Source organism: Gallus gallus, chromosome 17 (genome assembly GCF_016699485.2).
Source record: "Gallus gallus isolate bGalGal1 chromosome 17, bGalGal1.mat.broiler.GRCg7b, whole genome shotgun sequence".
NCBI lineage: Eukaryota > Metazoa > Chordata > Aves > Galliformes > Phasianidae > Gallus > Gallus gallus.
In genome coordinates, this window is record NC_052548.1 from 5239536 (window position 1) to 5267376 (window position 27841).

General features: G+C 49.6%; 2 protein-coding genes across 4 annotated transcripts in view; both read right to left on the reverse strand.

Moving 5' to 3' along the window:
- Positions 1 to 9325, reverse strand: part of CDK5RAP2 (CDK5 regulatory subunit associated protein 2) — a 78515-nt gene extending 69190 nt beyond the window's left edge. For 2 of the 3 annotated variants that reach the window (XM_040649272.2, XM_040649271.2), the window contains exons 1-3: positions 3679 to 9325; positions 3493 to 3554; positions 2216 to 2283 (exon numbers count right to left, since the gene is read on the reverse strand). In XM_040649272.2, the coding sequence (XP_040505206.1) occupies positions 2216 to 2283; positions 3493 to 3554; positions 3679 to 4115 (567 nt within the window). In that variant the 5' untranslated portion in view covers positions 4116 to 9325. Of the gene's footprint in view, positions 1 to 2215; positions 2284 to 3125; positions 3555 to 3678 lie in introns of those variants that run through there. The other variant, XM_040649273.2, reaches the window with a different exon arrangement.
- Positions 6896 to 27841, reverse strand: part of MEGF9 (multiple EGF-like-domains 9) — a 36998-nt gene continuing 16052 nt past the window's right edge. Inside the window, exons 3-7 of the mRNA XM_015279589.3 lie at positions 26559 to 26751; positions 19993 to 20129; positions 16654 to 16788; positions 15888 to 16160; positions 6896 to 11821 (exon numbers count right to left, since the gene is read on the reverse strand). Of these exons, the coding sequence (XP_015135075.2) occupies positions 11367 to 11821; positions 15888 to 16160; positions 16654 to 16788; positions 19993 to 20129; positions 26559 to 26751 (1193 nt within the window). The 3' untranslated portion in view covers positions 6896 to 11366. The remainder of the gene's footprint in view (positions 11822 to 15887; positions 16161 to 16653; positions 16789 to 19992; positions 20130 to 26558; positions 26752 to 27841) is intronic.

Consider the following 27841-nt stretch of genomic DNA (forward strand, 5'->3'; position numbering starts at 1 on the left):
ACCACAGACACCATGGTAGCAAATACCACTTCCCCAGCTCAGCTCAGCTCCTCTCCAAGTCTGCACAGAGCCACTTTTATGCAAAGCAGCATCTGTCAGCAGGGGCTGTGGTTTCACAGCACAGCACAGTTTCTGCCAGCAGAGGCCATTTTACAAGACAGCACAATTCTGAATGGGTTTGGGAAGACAATAACAATGATAAATAAATAAAACAACACAGACAAAAACACAAAGAACCACATACAGGCAATTACTAAGTATCCTAACTTGCTACCAATAACTCTACTCATGAGCATCTAATAAATCATAACAAGGTCTTCAATTAATGTCTTTCGTTTTGTCCATGTAATCACATTTAAAGTCACTGATGTTTTCCCCTTCTCTGGGATACATCATAAACACCTCCAGGATTCTCTACCTTCCTATGTTCCCCAGCTCTTAACATAAAAGGGACCTTTCCCACATAGGTTCACTCAGAGCCCCCTTCGAGGGTCACCACATCCATCCTGGTCTCTCCAAACCACAAGGCAAGTTCTTCCACTCTTTCCTTCCAAGTTGTTTCCCACTCTTCCTTCATTTCCTTCTCAAGTCCTGAGCAAACAGCATAGCCCAAAGACCAGCAAATGCACATATGTGTACATACACACACACACACACACTGCCAGGCAGGAGCTATCAGGAATTATATCTGCCTTTAACATGTTAACTCGGATTTGTTTTAAGGCAGGATAAGAGCAGGCTTATGATGTCAGTCCAAGCACATCTAACAGCTTCTGGATGCTAAGTAAACAGTACAAGGACAAAAAAAGTGAATGCTCCCTTTCTCACATTTAGCCTTCCAGCTACCAGCAATCTCAAAAACAGGAGCAGTAGAAACCCCAGTGTGCTTAATTGCCCTTCATTAGATTCTTCTGCCATTACTTTAAGAGATTTTTGAGCTTTCTGGTATTGTTAGCAACCACAAAGACCTCCAAGAAATCCCACAGCTTAGCTTAACAGAACGGGTTTGTACACACCAGGAAGTCCTTTCCTCTTCCACACAAAGCCCAGGCTGACATAGCTCATCTCTAATACACCTCAGCAATACAGACTCTGGCCATGGGCCAGAGGTAAAAGGCACGGCATAAATTCTTCTGCCTGCTCCAAAAGGAAACCAGAACTCCTCCATCACACATAACCAACAACAGATTTTTCCTTCTACAACATTTTCCCCTGTGAAAATGGAGGCTGCTGAGAGTAAACCAAGAATGTATATTCTAGTCTGAAGTTTTATGCATGTCATAGTAAGACTTTAAGCACATACTAATGCCAAAGCAGAGTCCTTCTACCCCAGACAATATTCCAAAATAAAAGAAAGTGAAATAGAAACAGGAAGAAACATTATTTACTGAAACTTTCCAAAACAAGCCTACAGCTCTAAACAAAGAGCACAGCTCTCTCCTCGGGGGAAAATAAGAAAAAGTGGGAGAGTTCAGAAGAAAAGCTCATTTCAATGCTACAAAAGGTAACAGTGGCAGTAAGAAGCACACTAAAAACCACTAACACTTTACACATCCTGAAGATAACAAGCCACAGTCTACAGCAATCATAAAACCTTGAGTTAAACAACATAAAAAATTCTACGGAAGTGTTGTCCTGCTATACCCAAACAGACATCACTCAGCAGCCATAAACAATTAGCTCATAGCTTAAACAGTTTATTCAGTGCAGTTGACACTTTAAAAGCATCTGATGATTTCCTCTGTATTCCAGTAAGCATCAAAACCAGTTTTATCTACAGTACTGTCACAACAATAGAAGACCTTTTACAACAAAAGCTTGTACGTAAGTGTAAGGGATACCAGGCAGCAGCCAGTGAATAAAAGCACAAAAGCCTACACAGGTATAAATGAAGATAAGTTTGATGCTTCCTTGAAATACAAGGAATCAATTGCAGACTTGCAAACTATGCTCTCATGTTTCTGGTGATTACATCCACTTCTGAGCAGACTGTGCCAATTTCTGTTTCGCAACTTAAGAGCAGCAGCTGGCTAGTCTGCCTTACAGCAACATTTTGCCTTTGGTTTTGAAGGCAGAGAGACGGGGGCTGACAGCACAAATAGCTACAGATCACACCTGTGACATAAACAAAGAGCCCAATCTACCACAGCCAGCAATAGCAGAATTACCTGAGACATAATGCTACCACTAAGCCTTACATTAAAAGCCTGCTTACATTTTCATAGTCCTTCATGGTCCGAGCTCTGGTTGGTGAGACCGTGTCTTCTGCCACATCTGGTAATCCTGGACATTGAAGAGACAGAATGAGTTCAGACAGAGGAATCCAAGATAGGTTTCACTTTGGAAACAGTGAGTGTTAGTATTACCATCCAGTTGCAGTCTGGATTGCTTTCTGATCGCAATATCTGGTCTATCACAACCTCCAAATTTTGAACTTTTTAAGTCAAGAGGTACCTCGAAGTTAAGCTGTACTAAAGGCAAGCCTTCAGAGCATCTGCAACAGTATCAGAATGAAGTCCTACCAAGCTATTAGAAGCTGGAAACGACCAGCATCAGTATTCCTAAAGCATAATGCCTTCTGAACGCATATGTATTTAAACTGTTTGCACCTATGTTCTGCAACAACTGCATTTAACAGGGCTGCATAACCCCTTCCATTCAAAGCTCCCATGAGAGTAAACTTAATGAAAACAGCGAGACTGTATACAGCTCATAGCACTTGAGTTATCCTAAGTACAAAGAGGCATCTGTGGCCTTAGGCTAACACCCACGTGAATTCAAATACTTCATTAAAGCACTTTCGAAGTCACTGCGTTACCACATACATCAGTCTTTAAAGCATCCCAGGGAATACCAGCAGACTCTTTTTAACTCCTGACATTCTAATTAACAGTCACAAAAGTGCATTCCTCGAGCCCAGGCTGAGTACGGTCGCATTATTTGGCAGCAGCACCTCTGCTGGCTTTTGGCAGCAAGGAGGCCCTGCTAAGCCTGGCTCGGTTTGCATTATCTGCCCCTGAACAACGAAGTGAGCCCGGTTGCACTGCTGGAGACAGGCAGAACAAAGGCAAATCAGAAACACATGCCTTGCACTCGCAGAGCAGAACAAAGAACAGCCAACTTACTTTTCAACATAACACCTTTCAGCCATTTCATTTCAAAACAAGCGTTCTGCACTACTGTCAGCCAGCCCGAAGGATGCCGAACGTAACGACACCTCGTCATTTGGAAAAAAATATATCAATTACAGCTTCTGTTCAGCAGAGGGGGAAGGTTCTCAACGCGGGAGCAGATAAAGCGTGAGGCGCTGAGTCCATCCCCGGCGCTCAGACAGAAGGGACCCGGGCAGCCTCACACAGGCAGCACGCGGCCGCCCCCCGCCCAGGGCTCACTCACAGCCGCACGGCGCTGCGGGCCGCCCGTCACCGCCCCCAACCCGCCGGGACCCGCACCCCACGCGCAGGGCCCCGCGCCACCGCCGCCCCGCCTCACCTCGGCAGCCGGCCGGCTCGAGCTGCGGGCCCTTGTGGGAGATGTCTGGCAGCGCGGAGACACTGCGAAGAGAGCGGGGCGCTGAGGAGCGGGGAGGCCCGACACGCACCACGGGGGGTGGCGGGCCGGCACCTCAACCCGGCGCGGTGACCTCAGCTCCGCGCCCCCGGCGGCCCGCCCGCCTACCTGCCCTCGAAGCCCACCGGCAGCGTCATGTCTTCCCCTGGCAGAGAATCCATACCGCCGCCTGCACGCGGACCCCACAGCCAGCCACGGCTCCGGCGCCTTTGTGCGCAGCTTTGGCGGCTCCGCTGGAATTCAAACGGCCGCAACCGCTTCCGCCATCTTTGCGTCGACGGAGATGAAGCCGCTGAAGGCAGCGAGGAGGAGGGCAGGAGGAGGGCACAATGGGAACGAAAGGGGGCGCCATCTTTGTTGTGGGTACTGGCAGGAGGTGGGCGAGCGGGCGCCATGTTGGTTGAGGGCAGTGTGGGGCGGTGACTGCCAGCTGGGCGCAAGGGAGGAGAGGGGTGGACGCCATCTTGAGTGAGGGAAGGAGAAGCGACGTACAGAGCCGCCATCTTTTTAAAGCCGACAGAGAGGCGGCGATCCTGGGCCGTCATCTTTACTGAGGGCACAGCGTCAGACTCGGAGTGTCTGACGCTAAACTCAAGGTGTCAGACACCTAAACTCAAGTTTTAGAACAAAGTTCCAGTCACCGGCAGAGTGTAGCCACGCTGAGGGCCAGCCTTGCTCTACTTCACACATCTACCTCAGCGGTTCAGACTGTGGCACTGACATACATCTCTGTGACATTCCACACATGAGTCAGAGCACTGGGATTTTCCCAGTGGGAAAGGGATATTTCTGCAGCTGCTGGCCCAGGGGAGCGGGGAAATCCAGACAGCGAGCTCCTTCCTCTTCTTGGTGGCACTGTAACATAAGGACACTCTGTGGGGCGGGACACGCACCGCTCTCCCCTCAGGATCAGCGGCGGCGTTTGGTTTCCTCGGCTGTTCCAAGTGTGTCACGTTTCCCTCAGTCACCGGCTGGGCTGCCTCCAGGGGATTCTCACCTGGCTGGGAAATGGCCCACCGACAGGGCTGGCTCAGGCTGTGGGCTATGATGATTAGCTTTATGTTCTCAGCTTATCCCCCTGCAGCTCTGCTCTCTGTTGGGAGCAGGTGAATGCTGTCAGCCCAGGTGTACCCCAGTCCCAGCCCCAGGCGTGTGTGGTCACGGTGGGCTGCCCATCCCTGCTTCTGTCACTCTTCTCTGGATGCACATGAGTGCATGTGGAGCAGCTGTCGGTGCTCCAAACAGTAAGGAAATGTACTGCTTGGTACAACTAAGCTCTTAATCTCATCTCCTTTCCAGTCAGCCATGCCTGATGCTTTCCACTTGGGGTCTGAGGGTCCTAAGATATGCTCGGTCCCTTCAACTCCCCCGCTGCCTTCCGGAGACATTTGTCACCTGATGTGACCGGCTCCCCTTTTACAGTGGCCTCACCTTCTGTCCTGCTGAAGCTCAGTGTGCAAAACCAGGTCTTCCATATGGCACCAAGATCCCTTCATCCCGTCTGCATTGTGTCTGCACACCCTTACAAAGCAGAAATGAGCATTCACTTCATAAAATGAGTGAACACTTATTTAGGATACCAGTGTGCTGTTGGTTAAGGTTATGGTAGGATATTATATATTTGATGCATGCCCTTAAGTCACCGTCCATCAGCCACAAGTGCTGAGTCTGCAGAGTCCCAGCATATTCCTTCCTGAAAGGAAATCAGAAGGGCCTTCCTTGTCAACACCTCATGAAATGATTGTCTGATGGACAACGGCATACAGACAGAGATGTACACACATACATATGCAGATGTGATGGAAAACTTCCCTGGGTCACTGCACTGCCCAAAGTTTTAGTCTGCAGCTGTGAGAGGCAAGGAAGGTAAACATACTGTGTAAAAGCCATTAACAACTCATGATAATCTTCTTAATGTTATTTAACCTTATCTTAATTAGCAGTACATTTGGGGAGATTGTGGAAAATCCCTGTACCAGCAAGCCAAGCTGGAATGGTGTTCTACTTCAGAAGCCAGTCTGAGATTCTTACTGCTCCAGAAACGAAGTGCTAGAGGGAGTCTAACAAATACACACTTCTGGGCAGTGCAATGGTATGATCCATGAACAGGTTGTCCAAAGAAGTTGTGGATGCCCCATCCCTGGAGGAGTTCAAGACCAGGCTGGATGGGGCCCTGGGCAGCCTGATCTGGTGGGGGGCAACCAGTCAACAGCAGAGGGTTGGAACTGGACGATCTTTAAGGTCCCTTCCAACCTGAGCCATTCTGTGATTCTATGTTGACCACGAAGTGTCAGACAGCAGAGGGACAGCCTGCTGCTCAGTGCAGAAGCACGGTGGTGACACAAGGACACATGTCACCACCAGCTGAACCTGGGTTGCTTGCTGTCCTCAAGTCTTGGCACTGGGGACCTAGTTCAGCATTCAGTTTTGCTCACTCCTGAGCAAAATTCCTCCTCAGCTAAGTCATGCAGAATCAAACTGTTCTGCTAATGCAAATCAGGTCTCAATAAACTCCCTGGAATTTCACTACTGTGGCCCTTGCTTTTATAGCTCTGGCTCAGTTAAGCATTTGAATGAACACGTAGTTCTTAAGTTCGCTTAATTGATGCTGACTCACCTCTCTTCAGGTTCTTTGCTTAATAGGAGTCAAAGAGTTAGACATAACATTCAGCAGGCAAAACTAGCCTTTAGCATTTGTATTTACACCAAACAGATAATACTGAAAAGCGAGAAAGAAGTGCAAGTTTCTCATAAGTCCTTTTGCAGACATGGCCAAAAAGATGTCCAATACTACTGACACACAGATGTGGATGTCAGAGTGTCTGATCAACACAAATTTTCTTTGGAAGACCCACTGTGGTCATGAAGAAAAAATACGATACAATATCCTCTTCCAATTTCTTTGCTCTGCAGGTTTCATTTTTAATGACTGCAGAGATTTCTGACAAAATATGTCTATGTGAATATCACATTAAATGATGAGGAAATAAGTGTTGGCTGTCCAGCTACCAAACACATGAATGAAAGCTGAAAGCTGGAATGGTTAATAAGCAGACACAACAGATCACAGGGCTCATTTTTCAGATGGATTATGTGACACAGTGTCAGCCGGACTAATGAATATCTGATGTTAAAAAACATTTTTAGGCCACAGTTCTCATCTCACATACAGCGGTATAATGAAGGAATAATTCTCTTGGAACAAATGTCATTACTGGGATGAGATCAGATTCATTCCTTTAGGTTTCAAGCCAGCTCTGATTGCTATCTGTACAAAGACTCCTGCTGAACTCAAATGAACAAAAAACAAATGCAAAAATCCAAGTGGCATAGATACAAATTATATACATTTATTTTTATTCATTTTAAATAACATTCTTCTGTATAAATTCTGACATATATTCAAATCATACACTTTTTTTTTTTCTAGAAATGCATTTGTAAGCATAGCATATGCTTAGGAGACGCCTTATTTGGATGTGTAGTAAGACTGATGGGTTTCAGTTGGGAGCAAGTACAAGGCCCACATTTTTCTGATTTTAATCCATTCCTCTGACACACAAAGAGCAGAATCCTGTGGGAGCTCATTTCAAAACTTCATTTTAATGAGAAATGTATTTTTAGGATTCAATCTTAAATCCATTATTTAAAGGAGACTGTGCAAACTTTCTGCCACATTTACATTGCATTTAACATTTAGGATAAGACACTGTATAGCAGTGGTTAACTGGCCCAGGATACCTGAAGGATGCTGAATACATCCCCCCCCCTCTTTCACAAAAGGATATCCAACGTGCTAAGTTTGCTCAGCCTGGTCCAAGGGAATTATCATTCCAATGGATGACATCTCCTGACAGCTCCCCAGGGCTACTGCTCCATGCAGTTATTTCTAGCTACAGTGGTTCCTAAGATTTAAGATCATCTACTCACATTAACACAATCATACTTTTGCATGTCTGTTGCACTTTGCTTACCAAATGCTCTCCTAAGTTGTGAGCCAGCCAGGCGGCCCCATGCCTTCGACACATCATTGCTTTTTGCCCTTTATCTCCTCCATTACATCCTCTTGCCTTCAGTTATTTGTGGAACTGAACTCACCCCATCCAGACCAGCTGGATCCACAGAGCCTCACAACCCCGAGGATCACGCCTGCAGAGCTGGCTTCCCACCCTTACTCATATCTTCGTACCTTTTCTGTGTTCTCCAGCTACCACACCATCCCACCACTGCCTTTCCCCACAATGGTCACACCACTGCAGCCAGACAGAGGTATACCCCATTAGAAATGAAAGCTCTGGGTATCTGTATTGCTACATCAGCCCTACACGTCATCAAGGTGCCTTTGCCTTTTCTTGATAGCCACTGAGTTGGGCCCCAGTGCTGCCCTGTAAGTCCATTCTGGCCAATCGACCCATAACCTCATTTGCAAACCTCAGCATATGGGAAGCTTCATGGCAAGTTATAACAGAGGGCAGGCTGATGGTCCTTGGTGGCCTTTAGTACCCTGGCACAGGTATTTTGGCTCTGAACTCTATCCAGGAGCGATGCCAACCCAAGCTGACTGAAGGTGTAACTTGCTCGGCTTCTCCTTTACCTTCCACACAGTGCCTGGGGGATGACTGCCCGATTGATGGAGGCAGCAAGGAGAACCTAATCTCAGATCAAAGTCAAACATGAAGCTATTTATTCTTTCTCTGCTGGGGTATCCATTTCCCTTTATAAATATAATGCCTCCACACCAAAGTTCTGGCTGGCTGGAGATGGCTGTCTACCCTGCTGAGTCAGCTTGCAATCTGACCAGCACTGTCCCACTGCCACATCCTTTCTGTGGTTTCTTCTGCTGCTCAAACCTGGGCAGCCAGGCCCCCAGCCCCGCCATTCTTCTCATCACAACTGCAGGGGCCATCTAGATCCCTTCATCCAGACGCACAAACCCCACAGACCATGGCTGCATCACCCTCCCTTGCATAAGGCATCCTCACCTCCTCGTCTTTTCAAACCCAGGGCTAAAACACAAAGCTCTTACAGTTCTGGAGGCCAGAAGCAGCCCAGACACGAACACCTCCCTTTGCAGTATATGGGATGGGAGGGCTCAGCACCTCAACTCATGCTCAGTTCACAGATGGTCAGTGTTTTTACAGCCAGAATAAAATTAAACCCTATTCCAGTTAGAAGGTAGCCTACCATCTTACCAAATCTGGGGAAGAGGTGTTTTGTGGCAAAGAGGATAACATCTACTAAGATGTTTTGGAAACATTAGAGTGAACAACCCATCCTTCACTTTGCCTGCTAGCATCAGTCCCAGAAGCTAACAGTTCTAAATTACCTTTCCCTGCCCTACGAAGTGACCAAGTGCAAGCGTATCGCAAAATGAGCACTGTCACATAATTACCACTGGTAGGAACTTCTCTATCTGTCACCACTCTGCTCTTTAAAAGCTGGAAGAGTAACTCAAGGATTAGCAATGTCCAGATTTTCCCCTCCGATCCTCCCCCATTTTATAACTAAATGTAGCACTGCTCAAACTTCAGCCCAATTTACGGAACTACAGGCCCTCCCTCAGGCCCATAGCAGGCAGCAGCAGCTTTTCCACATTCCTCCATGCAATTCCACATTCTCCTCTCACCATTTCTCACCATCCTCTTGGCTATTTTCCTTCCTTGCTGTGCCTCACCCTTAAATCAAGCAACAAGCTTTTGAGGCAGAAATGGCAACTTTGTGCTTGTGTTTAAAGCACCTATTCCCTAACCCCCCCAAAAGTCTCCGAAGATAAGAAAAGCCTCCGTGCAGCACCAGAAAGCAAATAAATAATCACCCCATTCTTCCTACCACTTCTCACGCTGAGAAACATTTCTTTTGCCCAGCTCTGAGGATGCATCAGCCAGCTCCTGCTGACCCTCAGCAGGTACTTCATTCCTCCTCAGCACCAATCACTTGCAGGGCACCAACACACACAGTGATGCAGCTTTGTTTTGGAGGTCGCCTGTGAGTTGGGTGTAACATTTGTGCATATTCAGCGTGACGCTATTGATTTACATGGGGCTGGCCCAGCAGTACCAGCAAGGTGCCCCATGGCATGACTTCCCCACACTGTGCTGCCCATTTGCTGTTCTCTCTGTGCTGACAGCCCGCCAGGCCCACTGAAAACTCAGGGGAACATATAAAACCCAGTCCCCTCGTAGAATGTTAGACAGCTGATTCTCCTCCACCACCTTGTGCTACATGAATTTCCTGAAAGCACCCCGTGCACTTTCAGCTTTTAAGGCCAGAAGTGCAGATCGGTTTCTGCGAGTGTTGTGGCTGAAAGCCATTTCCACCCCAAACCAGGCAGTTTTTGCCTTCATCCTTCAAGAGAAGCCAGCCGGCTGCACCCAGCCATAGCCATCACCGTGTCCATGTGGGAGGGACAGCACCAAGAGTCCACACGTGAGGAGAGGCCCCTTCAGGAAAGCTCGGTCATTGAGAGCAGGCTCTCAGTGCATCCATGCCAGTGTATTTGCATCTTGTACAGAGACTTAAAAACAAATCACAACAAGGTACATCTGCCTGTTGGACACCTCCCAGGCTCTACTCGTGGCAACGCTGGCTATTTACTCTGCATTTAAAAGAATGGGGAAATTTGACAGATGCAAGTAGGGAGCACTCACATTTTCTCTAAAAAACAAAGTTATCAATGACACACCAGAAGAAAAGCTTTAAGCAGTGGGTGTTTGCCAGAGTCCCAGCTCTGACAATATTGCCATCTAATTTACAGTATTTTAAACAACCTCATTTTTTTCTCTTTTTAAACAATGCCACTAAACACTGTACAATTAAAATCTAGATGATAAAATATGACTGGGGAATAGAGGAGGTTGGGGAGGGGTCCGCGGTTTTGCTGTTGGCTTTTTTGGTTGGTTGGTTGTCTTTTTTACAAATAATTACAAATACAGTTCCAAGAAGATATATTACATTTTATATACAGAACACACCATTGCTATCAGGGTAGGGTATTAAGCCTAGCTTTTATTTGTACACAGCAACCCTGAGATGTCTTGTCGTCTTCCCTTGCACAGAAACTATACAAGTTCATTAACCTCTTCTAGAAAACAAAACAAAAAAAAAAGTGGATTGCTATGTTTTAATAGCATCATCACCCTGTATAAATACTCAGAAAGGGAAAAGCTGACTCTCCTCCCTAACTCCGATATTGTTGTGATATTTTTTCCTGTTTCCCAGCTTTGTGGAAACTCTTAATGGTGACTTTTGTTCAAGTGTGCAACTCACTCCTCTACTTGCTTCTTGGTAGTACAGTAAACAATCATTTCCCATTTTTTGTCCTCCTTTTCAAGCAAATTCACATCAGGAAGTAATACAAAGCCTTTACAAAGGTCTGTTTCCTGAAAATCCACTGTTAATTCATAAGCTACATTTCAAGCTAAAGATGCAGGCGTAAGTGTTAGGTCGGCTGGAAACAGAGTAGCTTCTGATTAATGGGGCATTGCTTTCACTGCCCCATCACCTCTACACAAAAAGGATATTTTAAGATCAGCATAATTGAGTCTTTACCAACAGTGAATTATATGGGTCCTTACGGAGAACAATACACCGAATGCATTTCACCACATTACCTGAAATTCGGACGTACTGCACCTTTCACCTTTCTCCTGTTCACCTGCGAGCTACAGCGTGCCCAGCTAAGAGTATCTGAAGAGCAAATTCCTCTGCACGGAGCCTTGGCACGGATCCTGATACCCCTTCAACAAGCCCTGTAACTTCTTTAAGCCAACTCTGGAACAGCTGGATTGCTTCCTCTTCTAAGCTTTAAAATTGTGCATGGGAGTCGTCAGCGTCAGCTGTCCGTTCGGTGCCACTTCATTCCCATCATCCTCCAGCAGCCCCGAAACATCGGCGTTGGGGATGCTGTCGTGGTAGCTGCTGAAGCTGATGTTGTCCTCTTTGAGTTCAATGGTCCAAAAAGGAGCATTAAGTTTTCTGTTTTGATACTCACGGTACATGTAGACAGCACCCACAAAGCCCATTAGTAGGACCACGACAATGATGATGACTGTCAAAATAATTATATTAAACTGAGTCCAAGAAACATCTGCAAAAGCAGAGGTACTATTGTCAGAGGAACTTAAAGGAAATATAGTCTGTATAGTTGTTGGTGACACTGTACTGTTTGTCACTGCAGTTGGAAGTGACGTTGCCTTGCTAGCGTTCGGAGCAGGACTTGTAAACTCTGTTATTTCTGGGCCAAGAGTGGCTTCTACAAAACAAAAAAAGCACAGATGCCATCAATAAAGAAACATGAAAAACTGCAATCAAACACACTCTTATGTAACAGTTACTATGCCAATCAAATCCACACTGCCAAAGCTGGATGATTTTCAAAATAGCTCACAAAAAAGGTTAGCCGGGGATTTTTAAAATAAATCTGTGTGCTAAGTGCTCCCTGATGGCAGAGATCCTGTGCAAATCCGGTGGTGGACAGATGAGTTTACTACCCAAAGACGGATAACAAGTGCACTAGCCAAGATTCAATGCTAGATACGTGACCTCGTGATGAAAGCAAGCCACCCGGTCCAGCTCATACTTAGCACATGAAAATGGGACTCCACCAGGCACAGCAAGAATTTATGCTTCAGCCCAACAAAGGCAGAGCCTCACTGGAGCAATGGGGCTGGCAGAGCACCGTGCACCTTACACAGAACACTGCAGGCAGGATTTCTGTTTGTCTTACCTGTGCAAGATCAAGAGAAAACAGTGATCCATCAGCATTCTGTGGGGTTTCAATAGTTACACCATGGTATGTAAAAGGGCAAAACAATCCCAGTTCTGCTTTCAAATGAAGTCATACACAAACCTCATGGAACCCCTGAGTCGAGACAACCAGAGGCAGAGGGTGGCTGAACTGCAACTAAAGGATGCTCTGGATGCTCTCCTGAAGCCTGCAAACACATGGGAAGCCAGCCCAGATTCTGCTTTGGTCTCTGCTGCGGGCACATGTCCACACACGAAGGACAAACCCAAGGGGACAAGCAGAGGGCCTTTCCAACACCGCCCTCCTCAGCAGCCTCAGGCACAGGCAGCCAGGGAGCAGCCCTCCCTGCAGGGTTAGCTCCCTGCCCAGAGCTGAGACGGCCAGAAGGGAACGCTGGAGATCTCCCAGATGGGAAAACAAAGTGATTAAGCCTTCTTCAAACCCACTGAGCTTGAGGCCTCAGAAAGCACCATTAGAACCTGAGTGTCTTTCAAAATCTGACTATAATGAAGTATTTTCTTCACAGGAGTAACCTGTGAATCTATTTTAGACTCTTAAGTAAAAGCAGTAAGAATCTTCCAGAAGCTGAAACCTCAATCAATCAAAATGTACTCGACACCCATTGTTCCACAGGACTCTCTGCACCCTCTTTCCCTCCCTCTTCCATTTTTGCTTCTGCTATCAGAAGCACAACTTCATCTGAAACCCACTTACAGCTGCGGCAATTACAGCTGATGGTGCTGCGCTGTATTGATTCAGCTCTCCTGGAGAGTCTGCTAATGATGACTGAGGAGAGGAGCCACTTCTGAAAGAGTCATTTTGCACAAAGTTGCATCTGCAATGGCAACAGGAGCTGCTGGTATTGAGCATGTCTCCAGCCACGGGCCCTCAGGGGAACTCCCAAGAGTTAACTTTGGGCTGATGGATTCCCAGCTCAGGCGATGGAGGAAGAAATTCCTCTACAAGAGGCAGCATGAGCCTGACTCAGGCTCCTGCTTTGAGTCCTCCCTGCAGCAGCTTCTCTTTTCACTGCAGGTGCGGCGTTAGGTTGATAAGGATGCTGGGTGACAGAAGGCACTTCTCTATGGGTTAATGAGCAGAATCTAGTAGTCGGAAGGAACGTGACGGGAGCAAGAGATTCCTGGATACAGCTTTGGGAGAAGGGCATGAGGAATTCAGTCATTCTTTCCAAATTCCTTCATCAACACTTAATTCTTGGCAAATCCGGCCAGGGGCTATAATTAGCAAAAACAGAACTGAGACAATGGCTGATTCACCAGCAAGGAAACAGGACTTTTCAGGGCCTTATTTGTGAGTCAGCACCAGCTAAGTGCTGGCAAGGGTGTCCCGGGTGAAAACATATCCTGGAACTGATGACAACATCACAGGAAACAGTGCCGTGCTCTGACAGCGGGCTGCAGCTTCTGGGCCACAACAAGGGTGCCTGTTTCTGCTCGGTGAGGCCGTGCCAGCCCTCCAGATGTCCCAGGCCTGCTCCTTGAGAGCAGCAGCTGTTCAGTCAATGGGCAGCTTTGGCACCTTCATCATGAGCATCATATGCAGCTGCTCTGCTCACCCACAGCTTCTGCAAAGCTGCCACTAACTCGTGCCATGAGTGAACTCCAGGGAGTCAGGGCCGTGCTGGTGGTGCTCGAGGCAGACAGCGATGCTCTGCAGGATGGCATCCCCAGCTTTGGCTTCCTCTGTGCCCTGTTGCACCTCATCACTGCAGCAGGATCAGCAGCCATCTGGGATCCAAACCCTCCACTTTGGTCATCCCATGTGACTCTCGACTGTTCTCCCAAGCTGCTGCTAAAGCATCACACCTGGTAAGGTTTGCGAATGGTCCATGTGTAAAGCTGAGGTTGGTTTTAGCCTTGCCCAGGGAGTGCAAAGTGTGTTGTCATATCAACTCTGATGGCTTAACAGAGCCTCAGAGCCCAACAATTTCATCTGCAGATCTGGTGAGGATTTCACTCCAGAAACCACTCCAAACTAGGTCACTCAAACACACCGGTGGTTTGTGAAAATGTCATGCTAAATTAGTTAATGCACAGCACCTCAGCAAGTCAGTTTTTAGACAAGTGAAAGAAACTGTCAGGAAGAGAAAAAACAGGTGTCAAGGAAACAGGAAAGCTAGATGAACACATGTCTCTGTCCCTTTGAATGGAGACAATCTTCTCCCACATCAGGAACTGGCTTAACAATGTCCTTAAAATAAAACGAGTTGCAGTGAAAGCTGCAAGTATACAAGCAAAATCATGCATATGGATTTTAATGGAGCAAGGTCACATAGTCCTTTGTACAATGGCAGAACTGTGTGGAGGGAGATAATGGATGACCCAATGCAAAACTGTCATTTCCAGCCCTGCATCTGCAAAGTTAGAGCTAATGAGCATTCAACTTTCTTTGTATTGATCATCTCCCTGCACAGAGGGCTCGGTGATTGCACCTCCGGAGAGCAGCATGGGAGTAAAAACCACATTAGCTCCTAATGGAAGATCTGGATTAAATCTCTGTTGGTGACAAGGATGAATTTGGGTCCAGGTACATTTCCTGAACAATGGGTTCTCTTACCTAACACATAAGAGCACTGGAATTGTGTCTATGCATGGAGCTGGAGGTCCACCTTGAGGAACAACTTCCTGATAACCACTGAACTGGTAGTGTAAGAACTACCTTCTGTGATTTTACTCTGAGTTTCACTTAGCTCTTCTAAGTACCAGAGCCAGCTTGCACCTGAGGGTGCTACATGCAGCATCTCAGATGCATGCTGAAGATGGATGAGAGACCCCAGAGCAAGTACCACTAAGTTCTGGCATCCACTTGCTGCAAGAGCCCAGCTCTTGCCTCTCGGGGAAGATTCAGCTTCCCCATTTACAAAGTCAAAACAAGAATATCTAGATCAGTTCTGAGTTGGTCACTATTTGCTCAGTGTGAGGGGTGACAAAAGTTATTATGAATGCTCTTTGCAGGGAACTGAACAGTGCACTAACATGGACTGGTCAAGCTGGGGCCCTGGACAGCCCAATGTAGTGCTTGGGAACCCTGTTCGTGGCAGGGAGCTCGAGTCTGATGGTCTTTAAAGGTCCCTTCCAACCCAAACCATGCTGTGAGTCTACGATCTGGGCAGTTCATTGGGCACTAGGAGCTCAAATACATCAAGCAACGGAAATCTGAAAATCTACATGTCAATACACTGCAAGTAGATTTCTCCCCAGCATGCTGCCTTGACCTGTGTGGGAAACTTAAGGTATCTGCAGAACGCTGAGGGCAAGCAGCACATCAGGCACATCCATCACTGCTGCTCGTTTCAATATTGGCTGCATTCAGCTTCTGGAAATGGAGTACAGATCTTTGCAAGGAAGTCTTCCCCATGCCCCACTATGAGCCAGCCCTTTTGGAGGCATGGGGTTCACTGTTTTCCCTGGAAGACTTCAAAGCTGCTCCCTCCTCAGTCCAAACCCACCACATGAGCAATTACCAGCACCCCGTCCCCAGCCTCCAGGCAGCTCACGGACATCTGACACACACAGTGGGTTCCAGCCCTGAGCCCAAGAGTACAGTTTACCTTTTCTGGTGCAGTTGATTCCCTCGGGGTCCCTGACATAGCCGTCCTCGCACTCGTGGCAGTGGAAGCCAGCAGTGTGGTACAGGCACCCGATACACTCTCCACTCTCCGGCTTGCAGATGCTGGGGGACAGCGTGGGGTCCACGTTCCCATTGCACTGGCACCTGACACAGATGCTGTCGGAGTTGTAGTAGCCGTTGGCACACTGGTTGCAGTTGGGGCCAGTGTAGCCAACTTTGCACTGGTCACATGTTGGGGCAGCTTCACCGGGCTCTGCAGAAGACAGAAAGCAGAAGAGGTGTGTGCCACAGCCCCTCTCTGTGGGGTTTTTCTATGGAACTGCCTGTGAACCACTAAGACAAACATCAGTGGCCACTGACTGTTAATCAATCACAAATTTTAAGCTATAAATATAATTCTTTAACTGCAGCATTTTCTGTTTCTAGGGAGAATAAAAAGCTTTGTGGGTTTCTGATGCCTCGTACCAGCGTCACAGAGCATGCTCGGCACGTTGCTAAGCAAATATGCCTGCTCCTGAATGTCTCCATCTCAAGCAGCCAGTTTCAGCAAACAGCTGGACCGAGGCTGTCAGCAATCTGCAGCACCCTGGTGGCACTGCTTCCAGCAAGATGCCCTGGTCCCAGCACGGGGAGACCCAGCGGCTACATGCCGGCCCCACGGCTGTTGCACACTGAGCAGCAATTTAACTGAAACACACCGAGAAGAGCTCAGACCAAGAGGAATCAGACCAAAAGGAGAGCCTTACGGATCTGGCAGGTGCCGGTCGATGCCACGGTGGAGCAGGGGCAGCGCTGGCAGCTGTGGGCGCTCCTGTAGAAACCACTCCTGCAGAGCTCGCAGTGCTTCCCCTCCGTGTTGCCCTGGCAGTGCAGGCAGCTGCCTGGGGACAGAGCACAGCAGCCAGTTGGCGGCAGAACTGGAGCAGAACATTTGGAGCATGAACCCACATGGTGTGCTTGCAATTAGCTCACAGGTGATTCAGGATGCCCTCCAGCCAAAACACAATCCTGGGACTTGCCTTGGACTCTTATGACCTTCTGACAGCGTTCCACACACACAGATAATGTGAAAAGGTAGGTAGTCCCAACAAAGGTGCCCACAGCTCAAGGTCAGGACAGGTAAACACATGCTGTCAATATTAAATATTCCCCAACAGAAGGGGTTTGGGGCAGTATCCATGACAGCAAGCCAGGATGGCAATGCTTAAACTCCCCCAGTTTTGCAAAGAGACTTCCCTCCAGCTTATGCCTTTCCCCCTTTTTGTGTTCCCACACTACAGAGCTGATAAACAAATGCCACTGCACTGCTGTGGGGGCCAACAGCTGCATCCTACACATGTGGATCGAGCTCCCCCCATTCCTAGCACAGGAGGAACGTCTGCCATGGGCACAAGCCAGCAGCAATCAGTGACCTTCCTGCAGGGACAGAGGAGACCTACCAGGGGAAGCCCCTGAATCAGAAAACTGACAAGCTGTGTCTCATGGAGGCTGTGTCCTAATGGCCCTCTAAATTGCATTTTGATATTATTGTGAACAGAGAAAGAAAAATCAACCACAAGGCCATCCATCAACAGGAACATCCTGTAATTCAGCGGGCTCCTCTTGGAGGTGCTGGTGTCCTGAGGGATGCTTATTTGATTAAATCCCCTGCACAAGACTAAAAATGCAACAGCCTCCTTGCAACAACCCAGGCTAGCACTACACATCCACTGCACCTCCGAGCACAGACAGGAGGTTCCCCGAGCTACGCCAGCAGTGCTGCTCCTATCAATGCTAACCACATCTAATATCCTGAACTGGCTTAATGCTGACTATTAACGTAACCACAGCAGATTTACTCGTTAATTTTGAAGCAGTTTGGCTCCCATGCAAGCCCACTGCATGGCTCCCGCTCCTCTCCTTGCACAGTGATGACTTTGCAGCTGAGCATCCCGAGGCCAGCACCAAGGAGACGAAGCAAACCCTGGTTAGCTGCTGAACTGGGGAAGTGGCTGATTCACCCACGGCAGCGCCGACAGCACTCTGGTGACTCAGGATGCTTGCTCGGCATCAGCTCCCACACACTGTTTGCTCTGCTCCCGGCTGCCTGCCAGACACGAGCTGGTGGCTTTTGTGGGAGAAGTGCAGAGTTAGAGGGGAAATCACCTCCTGAACTCTGTTCCACAGCTGCAGCCCTCAAACACCTGCTCTGCCAGGCTGCCCTGTGCAGAGCCACTCCTGGAAGGCCAGTATGCTCCATCAGCACTGAGGGTGCCTTCAGCTGTGCTCTGCAGGCTTCAGTGGGGCATTAATCTGGGCTCACACCTGCGTGTTCTGTACTGCTGTGGTCATTTCAAGCCCAATGTCTTTCCTGCCCATGGAAATTACCAGCATTTATCTGGCCTGTGAAATGGCTGCGCTTCCAATGAGTCAGCAGGTTGCTCAGCCATGCACAGCAATTGAGTATCAGTGTTGGAAAGCCTTAATAATTAATAGTGCTTCCCACCCTGATAACACCCTGGGGACGGCTCAGGGCTGGCTGTACCCCAGCTGGATACAACTGAAGCCTCACAGCCCCAGCACCAGGCATGAGGGTCACAGCGGAGGAAGCAGGGCCGCATGGGGACTTCTGGCTGCCCAATTTCCAGCCTAATAATTCTAAATATTCCTCCTGGGCAGAGCTGAGCTGAGCCAGGCTGTGAGGAGCCGCCAGAGGGAGCCCAAAGGACAGCATTAATGCGGAAAAAAACCTTGAAAATTTGACAAAGACTGCACACAGTTGATGTGAAGCTGGGGAGGTCACACAAAGTGCAGTCTCCAGAGCAGGCTGAGAGCACTGTGGTACTTGTTAGACGTCGGAGCTCGTTTTCATCGACTGTTCTCTGTTCTGGTTTTGTTGGGTTCCCCCATCTCCGGCAGCAAATAAAGCAGATGGAGGAAAAGGGAGGAAAAAAAAGGATTTTTGTCAAATCAACAATAGCTCATTAATTGAAATGAGAGCTTTTCTCTGCAGAGCTGCAGAGACCAGGGCTGCACTGAGGTTTGAATCAAGAGAAGGAGATGATCGTGGGAGAAGAAGGAAGAGCAGATTATCTCACTCCTTCACAAAACCCACACAGCCAGCTCCAAATCAGCATCACAGCTGATGTGTGCACAGCTTTAGCTACAAGCTCATAGCCTGCAATATCAAGAGGACATAAAACCATGCTTGAAGTTCAGAGTAGGAATGAATGAATTCAGCTCTGAAGAGTGCAGACCCAGAACATACCCACGGAAGCAGGAGTAGAGTATCCTGCAGGAGCAGGCATCAAAACTGCCCCAGATCACCATATTGATCAGCTCTGCCTCTCTGTCAGCTATTAAGGAAAGGGCAGCATTTCTGAAATGACTGCTCCTTGATCAGCTCCTGGATAAATATTACAGAATCACATTGCAATCTGGAAGTTCTGATGGGAACGTGAGCGTTACAGGGTGATGCTGTTCTACGTGGGGACTGTGCTGTCTGCACACAGCTGCTCCTCAGGGAGCTCTCCCTGCAGTGGGGAGGGGAAACAGCTCAGCCTCCCCTGCCCTCCCATACACCACCCAAGCACAGGTGCCTCAACACTTGCACCCCATCAGCACCCACATGCACAAGAGACAGCCAAAGGGATGATCAAGGGTAACAAACGAGGCAAATTCACAAGAAGTAAGCAATAGTAATTAGATGTTGCCATTTTTTTTCCCAACACTAATTATGTTATCTGTGGCAATAACAGTCACCTTACGTCACTGCCAGCACAGTATATGTTTCCAGGTAAACAGCAGTGAAACAAAAGCTCTTTAAGAGCCCGTGTTGTGTGTTCGTGCAGAACAATGGAGCACTGATTTCCGATAGAGACTGCAGGATAAAGGCTCTGTGCTGCAGCTTGGAGCAAATAACACAGCCTTTATCGGCTTCACTGGGAACAGGACTCCCTCCAGCCCTGCCCTACATCTTAATTTCAGCCTCACGGTGATGATCCTGAGCACTCCAAGCACAAAGATGCAGATCAGTGGGGGGGGGGAAAGGAGACAAAGAGGCGAAGCTTGCAGGCGTGGTGCTGGGGAGGGGCAGGCGCTGTTACCTGTTAGGCGGTCGCAGGTGTTGGAGTGGTTGTTGCACCGGCACGGCTCGCAGGTGCCGTTGGCACTGTAGTACCCATCACTGCACCGGTCACACTTCAGGTCCGTCACGCCGACTTTGCACCGGCACTTCCCATCGCTGCACGGAGAGGAACAAGCAGTGAAATCAGAAAATCCTAACAAGAGACCTTTCGAGGCCATCAGGTCCAACTCCCTGCAATGAGCGGGGGTGCTCAGGTTGGTCCCCTGCAGGAGGAGGGATGAGTGCAGCAGCAGCTCGGTGCAGGCACCACAACCCACAGAGCACCCCTGGGCACCACGGGACACAGCCCCTCCTCACCCCTTCCTTCCCCCAGCAGTTAGCAGTGCCTGCATGCCCGCATCCCATTGTTCTCCCTCACTCCGTGAGCGCTGCGCTATTCGCTTCTAAAAGCCCCCAGAAAAAATCTGTTGATTCCAACTAATAGAAGCCGAGGCTCCAAACAGCATTATGTGTTGCTTTTAATTAAAGCACACGACGTTGTGATGTTCCGGGAAGACGTTGCTTCTGTTAGAAATGAGCATCATTTCGTATTTCTGTTGTTCATTGCTAAAGGAAGAGGGAGCACTCCAAGGCACACCAAAAGGCAGCAGTCAGCCCGGGAGGCTCTCAGTTAAACACTCACAGAATACGAAATTTCAGGCACATTTAATGGACCGATTACAAGAAGGCAAAAGCAACACGATGTTTCCTGGCTCTTCAGACCATTATCCAGGATTGGAGCGGGCAGATGTGGGATTCAAAGGGATGATGCCGTGCAGCAGCTCCGAACGTTTGACTTCTAAAAAGCTTTTCACAGGACCTGACATTGATCCAAACGTCATCACGGCGTTGACAAAGAGAGCAAACAGAAAGCAGTTTGTTTTTATTTGCTTCTGGCCACCACTGGGCAGATAGTCCTATAAGAGGGCAGGGGATGGGCAGAGCCAAGCAGGGAAAAACAACACAACGGGGATTTCCCAGAGTGCAGAGCCCCGTGTTATTGCCCCCTGCCCCATAAGCATGCCTATATTTACTGACACCCTCCTGCACCTCTCCTCAGACTCCTACGTCATCTTTTAAAGGTTTATTACCCCGCCGACTCCACTCAGTGGAGCATTTTGGGGCAGCGTCCCTTGGTTTGACTCGTGAGCTTAAATATAACAGGAAAGAAAGCTATTTTTTTTTTTACCAAAAATAAAAAAAAAAAAAAAAAGAAAAAGGGGTTTTGGAAAGTTTAATTTTAACGGCTCTCAAGCAGACCTTTTCTCAACATGTTACATGTGGCACAGAGCCAGGTTCTGCATGTGCAAGAATTAAATCACTCAGCAAATATAAAGCTTTCCCTGTGGTCACTGCTCCCATAGAATAAAGCCCCCTTACAACACTCCTTTTCATAGCCCCAGCCCAGTAAGGGCCGTCAGACACTTTTTAAAGCAAAGGTCAATGATATAAATGCGTCGAAACCACAAAAAAAGTCCTGTTAACAGACCGAGCGTGCCCATAAAAATCCAGAAAGTTGAAAGAAAGGAGCCACAGTTCAATACTCGCACAGTGAGAACGGAGCTGCATTTTGAGCCAACGCCAGGAATTTCATTTTGGGGGGAGATGGAGGGGGGGGGGAGGAGGGGGAAGGGAGGAGGAAACATTTTGATGCAGCGACATCAATCGCTCAACTCCATTTCAGAGATTAACTCCACCGAAGCCAGCCAGCTTGTAGCTGTCGACAAAGAAGTGATGCGGCGATGGGATGGGACAGAACCAGGCCCCGAACGCCAACATCTGTCAGCTTTAACCCTGCCTGGGAGTGCCCTGGGAGCACGGCACAAAGGGGTCCCACCTCTGTAGCATCCTGCCTTGTGCTGGGCCTGAAGCTGCAGAGCATCACAGGTAACTCCCAGCCAGGACCGATGGCCGGGGATTGATACACAGACACAAAGAGCGGTGTCCAAACCCCTCACTGCTCAGCACTGGAACTTGAGGCCTCCTTGCAAGGAAAATAATGAAAGCATAAAAATATCTGTGGTCCGAGAGAAATCGCAGCATGCAGTTGTGATGGGAGCTGTGCTCCTGCACAGAGACCCCCAAAGAGAGGGGACAGACGGACACAAGACGGATGGGCACATGAGCAGCACAGCCTTAGGGCTGTTTGGAGGCATGCTGTGCATGGTTTAATGGTGTAACAGAAAACCCTTAGCAAGCTCCAATGGTTTATTTTCTTCTTTCTTTTCTTTCCCAAAGAGAAGGGAAGGGAGAAATTCATGCTGAATGTTTTCCCAGCTGCCAGCAAAACATGGATGCCCAGCTGCCATCAGGAGCCCAGGGCCAAGCAGTGTGTCCCAGCACCAACCTTTTGTGCTTTTATTTTAAGATTTTCTCTTAATTTATGAGGCTGGCAAGACTCTGGAGCAGGGTAAGAAGGAGGGCGCACCCACGGGTGTCAGCACGGGGCACAGCGTGTGGATCGCCCATCCCCTGCTTCATTCAGAAGCACAGAGCATGCATACCTGGAGCAGGAAAAGCCCCATCGGGTTTCACCTCCTCTCTCCCTCTCCTCCTGGAAGCCCAAATGCTTTCGTGGAAGCAGTGCCCGGCTCTGAGCTGCCTTTGTGGCGGGCAGAAGAAGTGGGGCTTTATGGCACAGAACATTGGGCCTTTGTGCACCGCATTCCTCGCTCTGTGCCGGGGGAGGGCGCCTGGTTAGAGGGCAGCCCTCGACGGAGAGGGACCCTGAAAGGCCGCTCTGTGAGTGTTAAAGGGCCACCTTGTCCAGCCCTGCCGCCGCATCCCCCCGCCGGGGACACCCCGCATCCCACCCTGGGAAAGCTGGGGATCTCCACCCCAGCACTGCCTCAGTGCTCAGAGGGAGCTCAGTGGCAATGGGGAGAGCACAATGCCAACAGAGACCAATGCTGCCCTACAGAGTGCAGAATTCAGATGGACTCAGAACAGGATCCAGCCATAGGGAATGGGCTGCTGCCCATGGCTCTGCACGGCGCAGCCCCTCCGTGCCCCAAATCCCTCCATGCAGGGAGAAGGAAGGCGCAGGGCAGCCTGAAATCAGGCTGAGCATCTCCCCAAAACCACGATGCAGCCATAAGGTCTCCAAAAGCCATGCTGGTGTCTTTGTGAGGGCAGGCAGTGTTCACCAGAGCAGCAAGCCTGTAACGCAGGAACAGCAAAGCCTGTTGGAAAAGCAACCAAATAACAAGATTTCTGCACAGCCCAAATTATTGTAAGGGAGATTACGACAATCTGCCGCTCACTGTTGTGTCCATTCACTCAGTCCTTTCCCTCTCCTTTCCGCATCCCAATACAGATGGGCGCAGGGACAACATCCACCCGCTTGCAGAGGAGAACCAATCGGATGTAAAGCACAGGAGCCGGTCATAGAAGAGATATTTGGATAATTAAAGCACACAGAGAAAAAAAAAAAACTGCTCTGCCAGGGTATTCTTCTGCAGTGATGACGTCCACACGTAACCATTTCCGCTATGAAAACAATATCTTCTTGGCAGAGGGATGCTGACGAGGCATTGCCTGGAGATAATGAGCCACCGCTTGTGCTCGGCCGATCCACAAAGGGAGCACAGTGTTTCAGATGTGAAAGAGGGGAAAATGGCTTTTGGGGGCCGTTTTTTTTTTGGAAGCCGTTGAGGAGTTGGGCTCCCAGTGTGGTTTATTGGGCTGCTGGGATACAATGGGATGGCGACACAGAGCCCACCCTACCGAGTGCCATTTCTAAGTGCCATGACACTGATGACAGAAGACGAGCGTTTTCTGCGTGCAGAATGAGAACTCCACCACCTTCCTCCCAACAGCCCTCCGAGCTGGGATGGGGGGAGGCCCTGGGAACGAGGCTGGGGAAGCTCCACAAATGGATTTCCACAGATCCGCCTTTTCTAATGAACCTCACATTTCCACCCCACATGGGCTCACGCCGCAAGATGCCCAGCCTGGTTCCAGCTCCTGCCCTGCCCCACTGCCTCCCAGCAAAACCAATGCTCCACGTTCACATTTCCCCATGGCCTCACTGCACCCCTTCCCCTCCCAAACAGCTCTGCAAGCCCAGCTCCCCCAGAACCCCCAGCCCTCACTCAAAGGGCACTCTCTCGTGCTCCTCCAAACCCATCCAGGTCAGGATCCCATGCAGCCCCTCCAACCAGAGCCCAGCACGTGGAGGGCGTGCAGGGGAGGCTGCTTCTCTTCCAGCCTCACCACATCCCTGCTCCAGGGCACAGCCATGTACAAATGCTCTCAGGGATGCTCTGCTTTAATTCTTTTTAATGCAAACACAAAGCATCGGATCCCCTCGAGGGGGCAAAACATCTCTGAATTAACACTTTGGCATTTATATGCATGCATTATCATTTTTTTTTCTTTTCTTCTTAGAATGGAAGTAAGTGACAGCAGATCTTTGCTACATGGCTTACACCAGCCTGAGGCTCAAAGCAGGGCTGCAGCAGGACCACACCTCAGAGCTGCCAGGCTGGCAGTGAGCAGAGCAGCATGCAGGCTGCAGCCCAGGGCACCAAGCAAGCTGCAAAGGCAGCACATGGAGCTCCTGCTCCCCACTGCCCTTCTGCTTGTGGGGAAACTGAGGCACGGGCAGTGGGAGCGACTTAGCAAGCACTGCAAAGCCCCACTTTAACACATTCCTGTATTCTGTTGGTACACACAACCACACTGCACCATTGCCCCCCAGGTCCCACCAGGTGCTTCTCCCCACCAGCAATTTCTCTGAACACAGTGATAAGAGACAACTGCGTAGCAAGGAGAAATGGGGAACTGAGCCCTGAGCCCTTCCGCAGGGCAGTGCTGTCTCACGGCATCACTCCATGTCACATCCCAGCGCACAGGGCGTGACAACAGCTGCCTATGTGCCACCAGGAAGAAAAGCCAGCAGGTGCTGTGTGCCACGCTGTGAACTCCCAGCAAGAGGCAAACAAGGGCAATGACACGGCCGCGCCGCGGGGCTCAGGGACGCGCAGGGCTGCCCGGCATTGGCCAGAGAAAGACACAAAGTCCTTCGGCACCTCCTCTTTGTGGGCTGCCTCCTGCATTACTCACTGAGTCAGACATAGGACAGGTTTCCACAGGAAGGCTGTTTCACCATCCCCTGAGATAGCCTCTGCGGCAGGAGGAGGCTCCGACCGCTCCCATCCTGCGCTTCGGGCACGCTGCCCAGCGGGAGCATCACGCCCAGCAGGGCACAGGATGGGCAGGCAGGCACAGCTTTGCACTGCAGGTGCCCACCCAGCGGTGCTGGGGGACGTCAGCACAGCCCTGCTGACAGCAGCACCCGGCCCCGCTGACTCACGGCCTCCAGAGAGGACTCCCAGATAGAGAACTAAAACTAAAAGCGACCTTTGATTAGTGGCTGCGGAGCCCAGGCACGGCGACAGCACGTCAGGTCAATGTTCACTCCTCGGATCAATGACTTGCCCGAGGAAAGGGATTTTTTTTCAATGTTATTTTTTTATTTTTATTTGCAGTCTGGTTAATAAACAGCATTTTGGCTGGCCGGATGATGGCACACGGATAGAGCACGCCTGGAAACAATACCAATAACGATCGTACGGCGCTGCTTTAAAAGGCACTTTGGCAAAAGGCTGAGCAAGCCGACAGCAACACATCACATGTGTTCTGCTGCCCTGAGCTCCCAGCTCCAGGCTGGCGAAAATCAGCAGCTGCAGGAGCTGCTGGAGGCCACAACCATGCTGCTGCTCTGCTCAGAACAGCGGGTGCTTTTTTCTTAAGCCAGGGTGCAGGAATTAACCTGTGCAAGTTAATGCTTGGCTGCTGCTTTCATTAGTTACAATGGTAATAATAGCAATAATAATAACAGTCATAAACAGCCGGCAGTATTTTTAATGGCAACAAAGCAGGAGCCAGCTGCTGGTGTGCCTGGTCCTGAGGGTGGAAAACTCCGCACCCCTAAGAGCCACCTGTTCAATAAGAAGGTCACTCCAGCCAAGTGCAGCACTGCATTTAGGTTTTGATTTTTTATCATATATGCCACCAGAAAAGGGTCAATAACGCAGGGCTGGGGCGCTTGGAGAAGAAATAAGGCATACAGTTCTTACAGACAGCGTGTCCCTGCAGGACGCTGCGGTTCTGACTCAGCACCAGCCTTGGCAGCAGAGTGCAGGTGTTGAGCACAGAGGGCGCCCGGACCAAACCCCAAAAGACAACAAGAGCAATGCCAGCGCAGCAGAACTCCCGGCAGAGGAACGTATTTGTTATGCAGCAACTCAGGAGCACCTGCAGCAGCTCTCTCAGGTTAAATGAAGCTGGGTTAAAGCCCAGGCAGGGAAAGAGCCACGGGGTAGATGAGGGCAGACCGCAGTGCCACACCTGCCCCTGCCACCACCAATAACCTCCAATTAGCACCAGCCAACATGACTCATCTACAGGCCTCGGGTTGGAACCAGATGACCTTTGAGGTCCCCAAGACATTCCATGACTCTACGATTCATACCCGCTCTGCATCTCAAACCCAACCTAGCCCACCCCAGCATCCCCACCCGGGGCCGTTTGGTTACTCACTCATCGCAGCCGGGTCCGAGGGCACCAGTGGGGCTGCAGGCGCAGGGCAGGCAGCGCTGCTGGCTGTGGTCGGGGTGGAAGCCGTGGGCACAGTGCTCGCAGTGCAGCCCCGCATAGCCCGGCAGACAGGTGCAGTGTCCCGGAGCGTCGTGGCACCCACTGCTCCCCACAGCACTGCAGTTGCATGGCTCTCCTGCAAGAGGGAAAGAGAGGCTGAAAGGGGTGTGCGAAGGGCACAGGGATTGGGTCGTAGCCGTACTGCGGGTCTAAGTGCTTAAATACATATATATACGCATACAGATATATAATCGTGTTTGTGGTTGTCTGGTTACGTGGTTGGTCAGGAGCTGAGCAACACTAAGTGATATCGGGGTAAAATAACAGTGCTGGTGGTGCTGGGCAAGGCGCTCCGGGTGGCCCAGGTGAAGCAGAGCACCTCCAGGGATCCCCCCTGCCTCAGCCAGTCTCTGAAAACCATTAGCAGGTGGTGAACCCATTAACTGCAAGATCCTCCACATCTCTAGTTTACCAGTGGGACTGTCCTTACAACAAAGACATCTTCAACACACCTATATGGTGCAGGGGTAGGACTGCAGCTCATGGAGAGAGGATACAAAATCCCCCAACAGCCGACCAGATTTGAGCTCCCTGCATTTGGGGTTAAGCACCCTGCATTTCCCATTGCAGGTCCCAACTGCAGCAGCCCAAACTCCCTGCAAATCTGTGCTCCATGCTGGGAGCACAGAAACAGCTTGAACCAAGGGGTGATGGAGCTGGGCAGGAGAGACCCGCATGCCTTTCCCACGACACAATGGCCACCACCAGCTACCCATGAGCTTTATGGACCCACACACGTGCTTTGGAGACCCACACATCCTCTTGGCACCCACATATTCACTCCAGGGATGCTCATCCTTCACAAGGCTACGAGACCAAGCAGTCGATGTTTTAAGAGAGGAACAAACCTGAGTCAGCAGTGCCTTCCCAGTCCCCACACGCTTTATTTCTCATAATATTTCCACGTACCTAACGCAGCAAAGAGAACAACCTCCCCAGCAATTTGTTTCTGACACGAGGTTTATCTCCGCTTCTTCACTGCAAAGGATTTGGTGCCTTAATAATTTACAGTCTTTTACTGCCAAGCGTGAATTATAAACAAGGATTATTTTCAGAACGAGCACACCAGGGCTTTACGCAAGCGCTGCTGTTTGTTATTCCCTGAGGAAAGTCACATTTGGGGCGCTTTGCAGAGGGGAGAGGACAGACCCCCAGCACACGAAAAC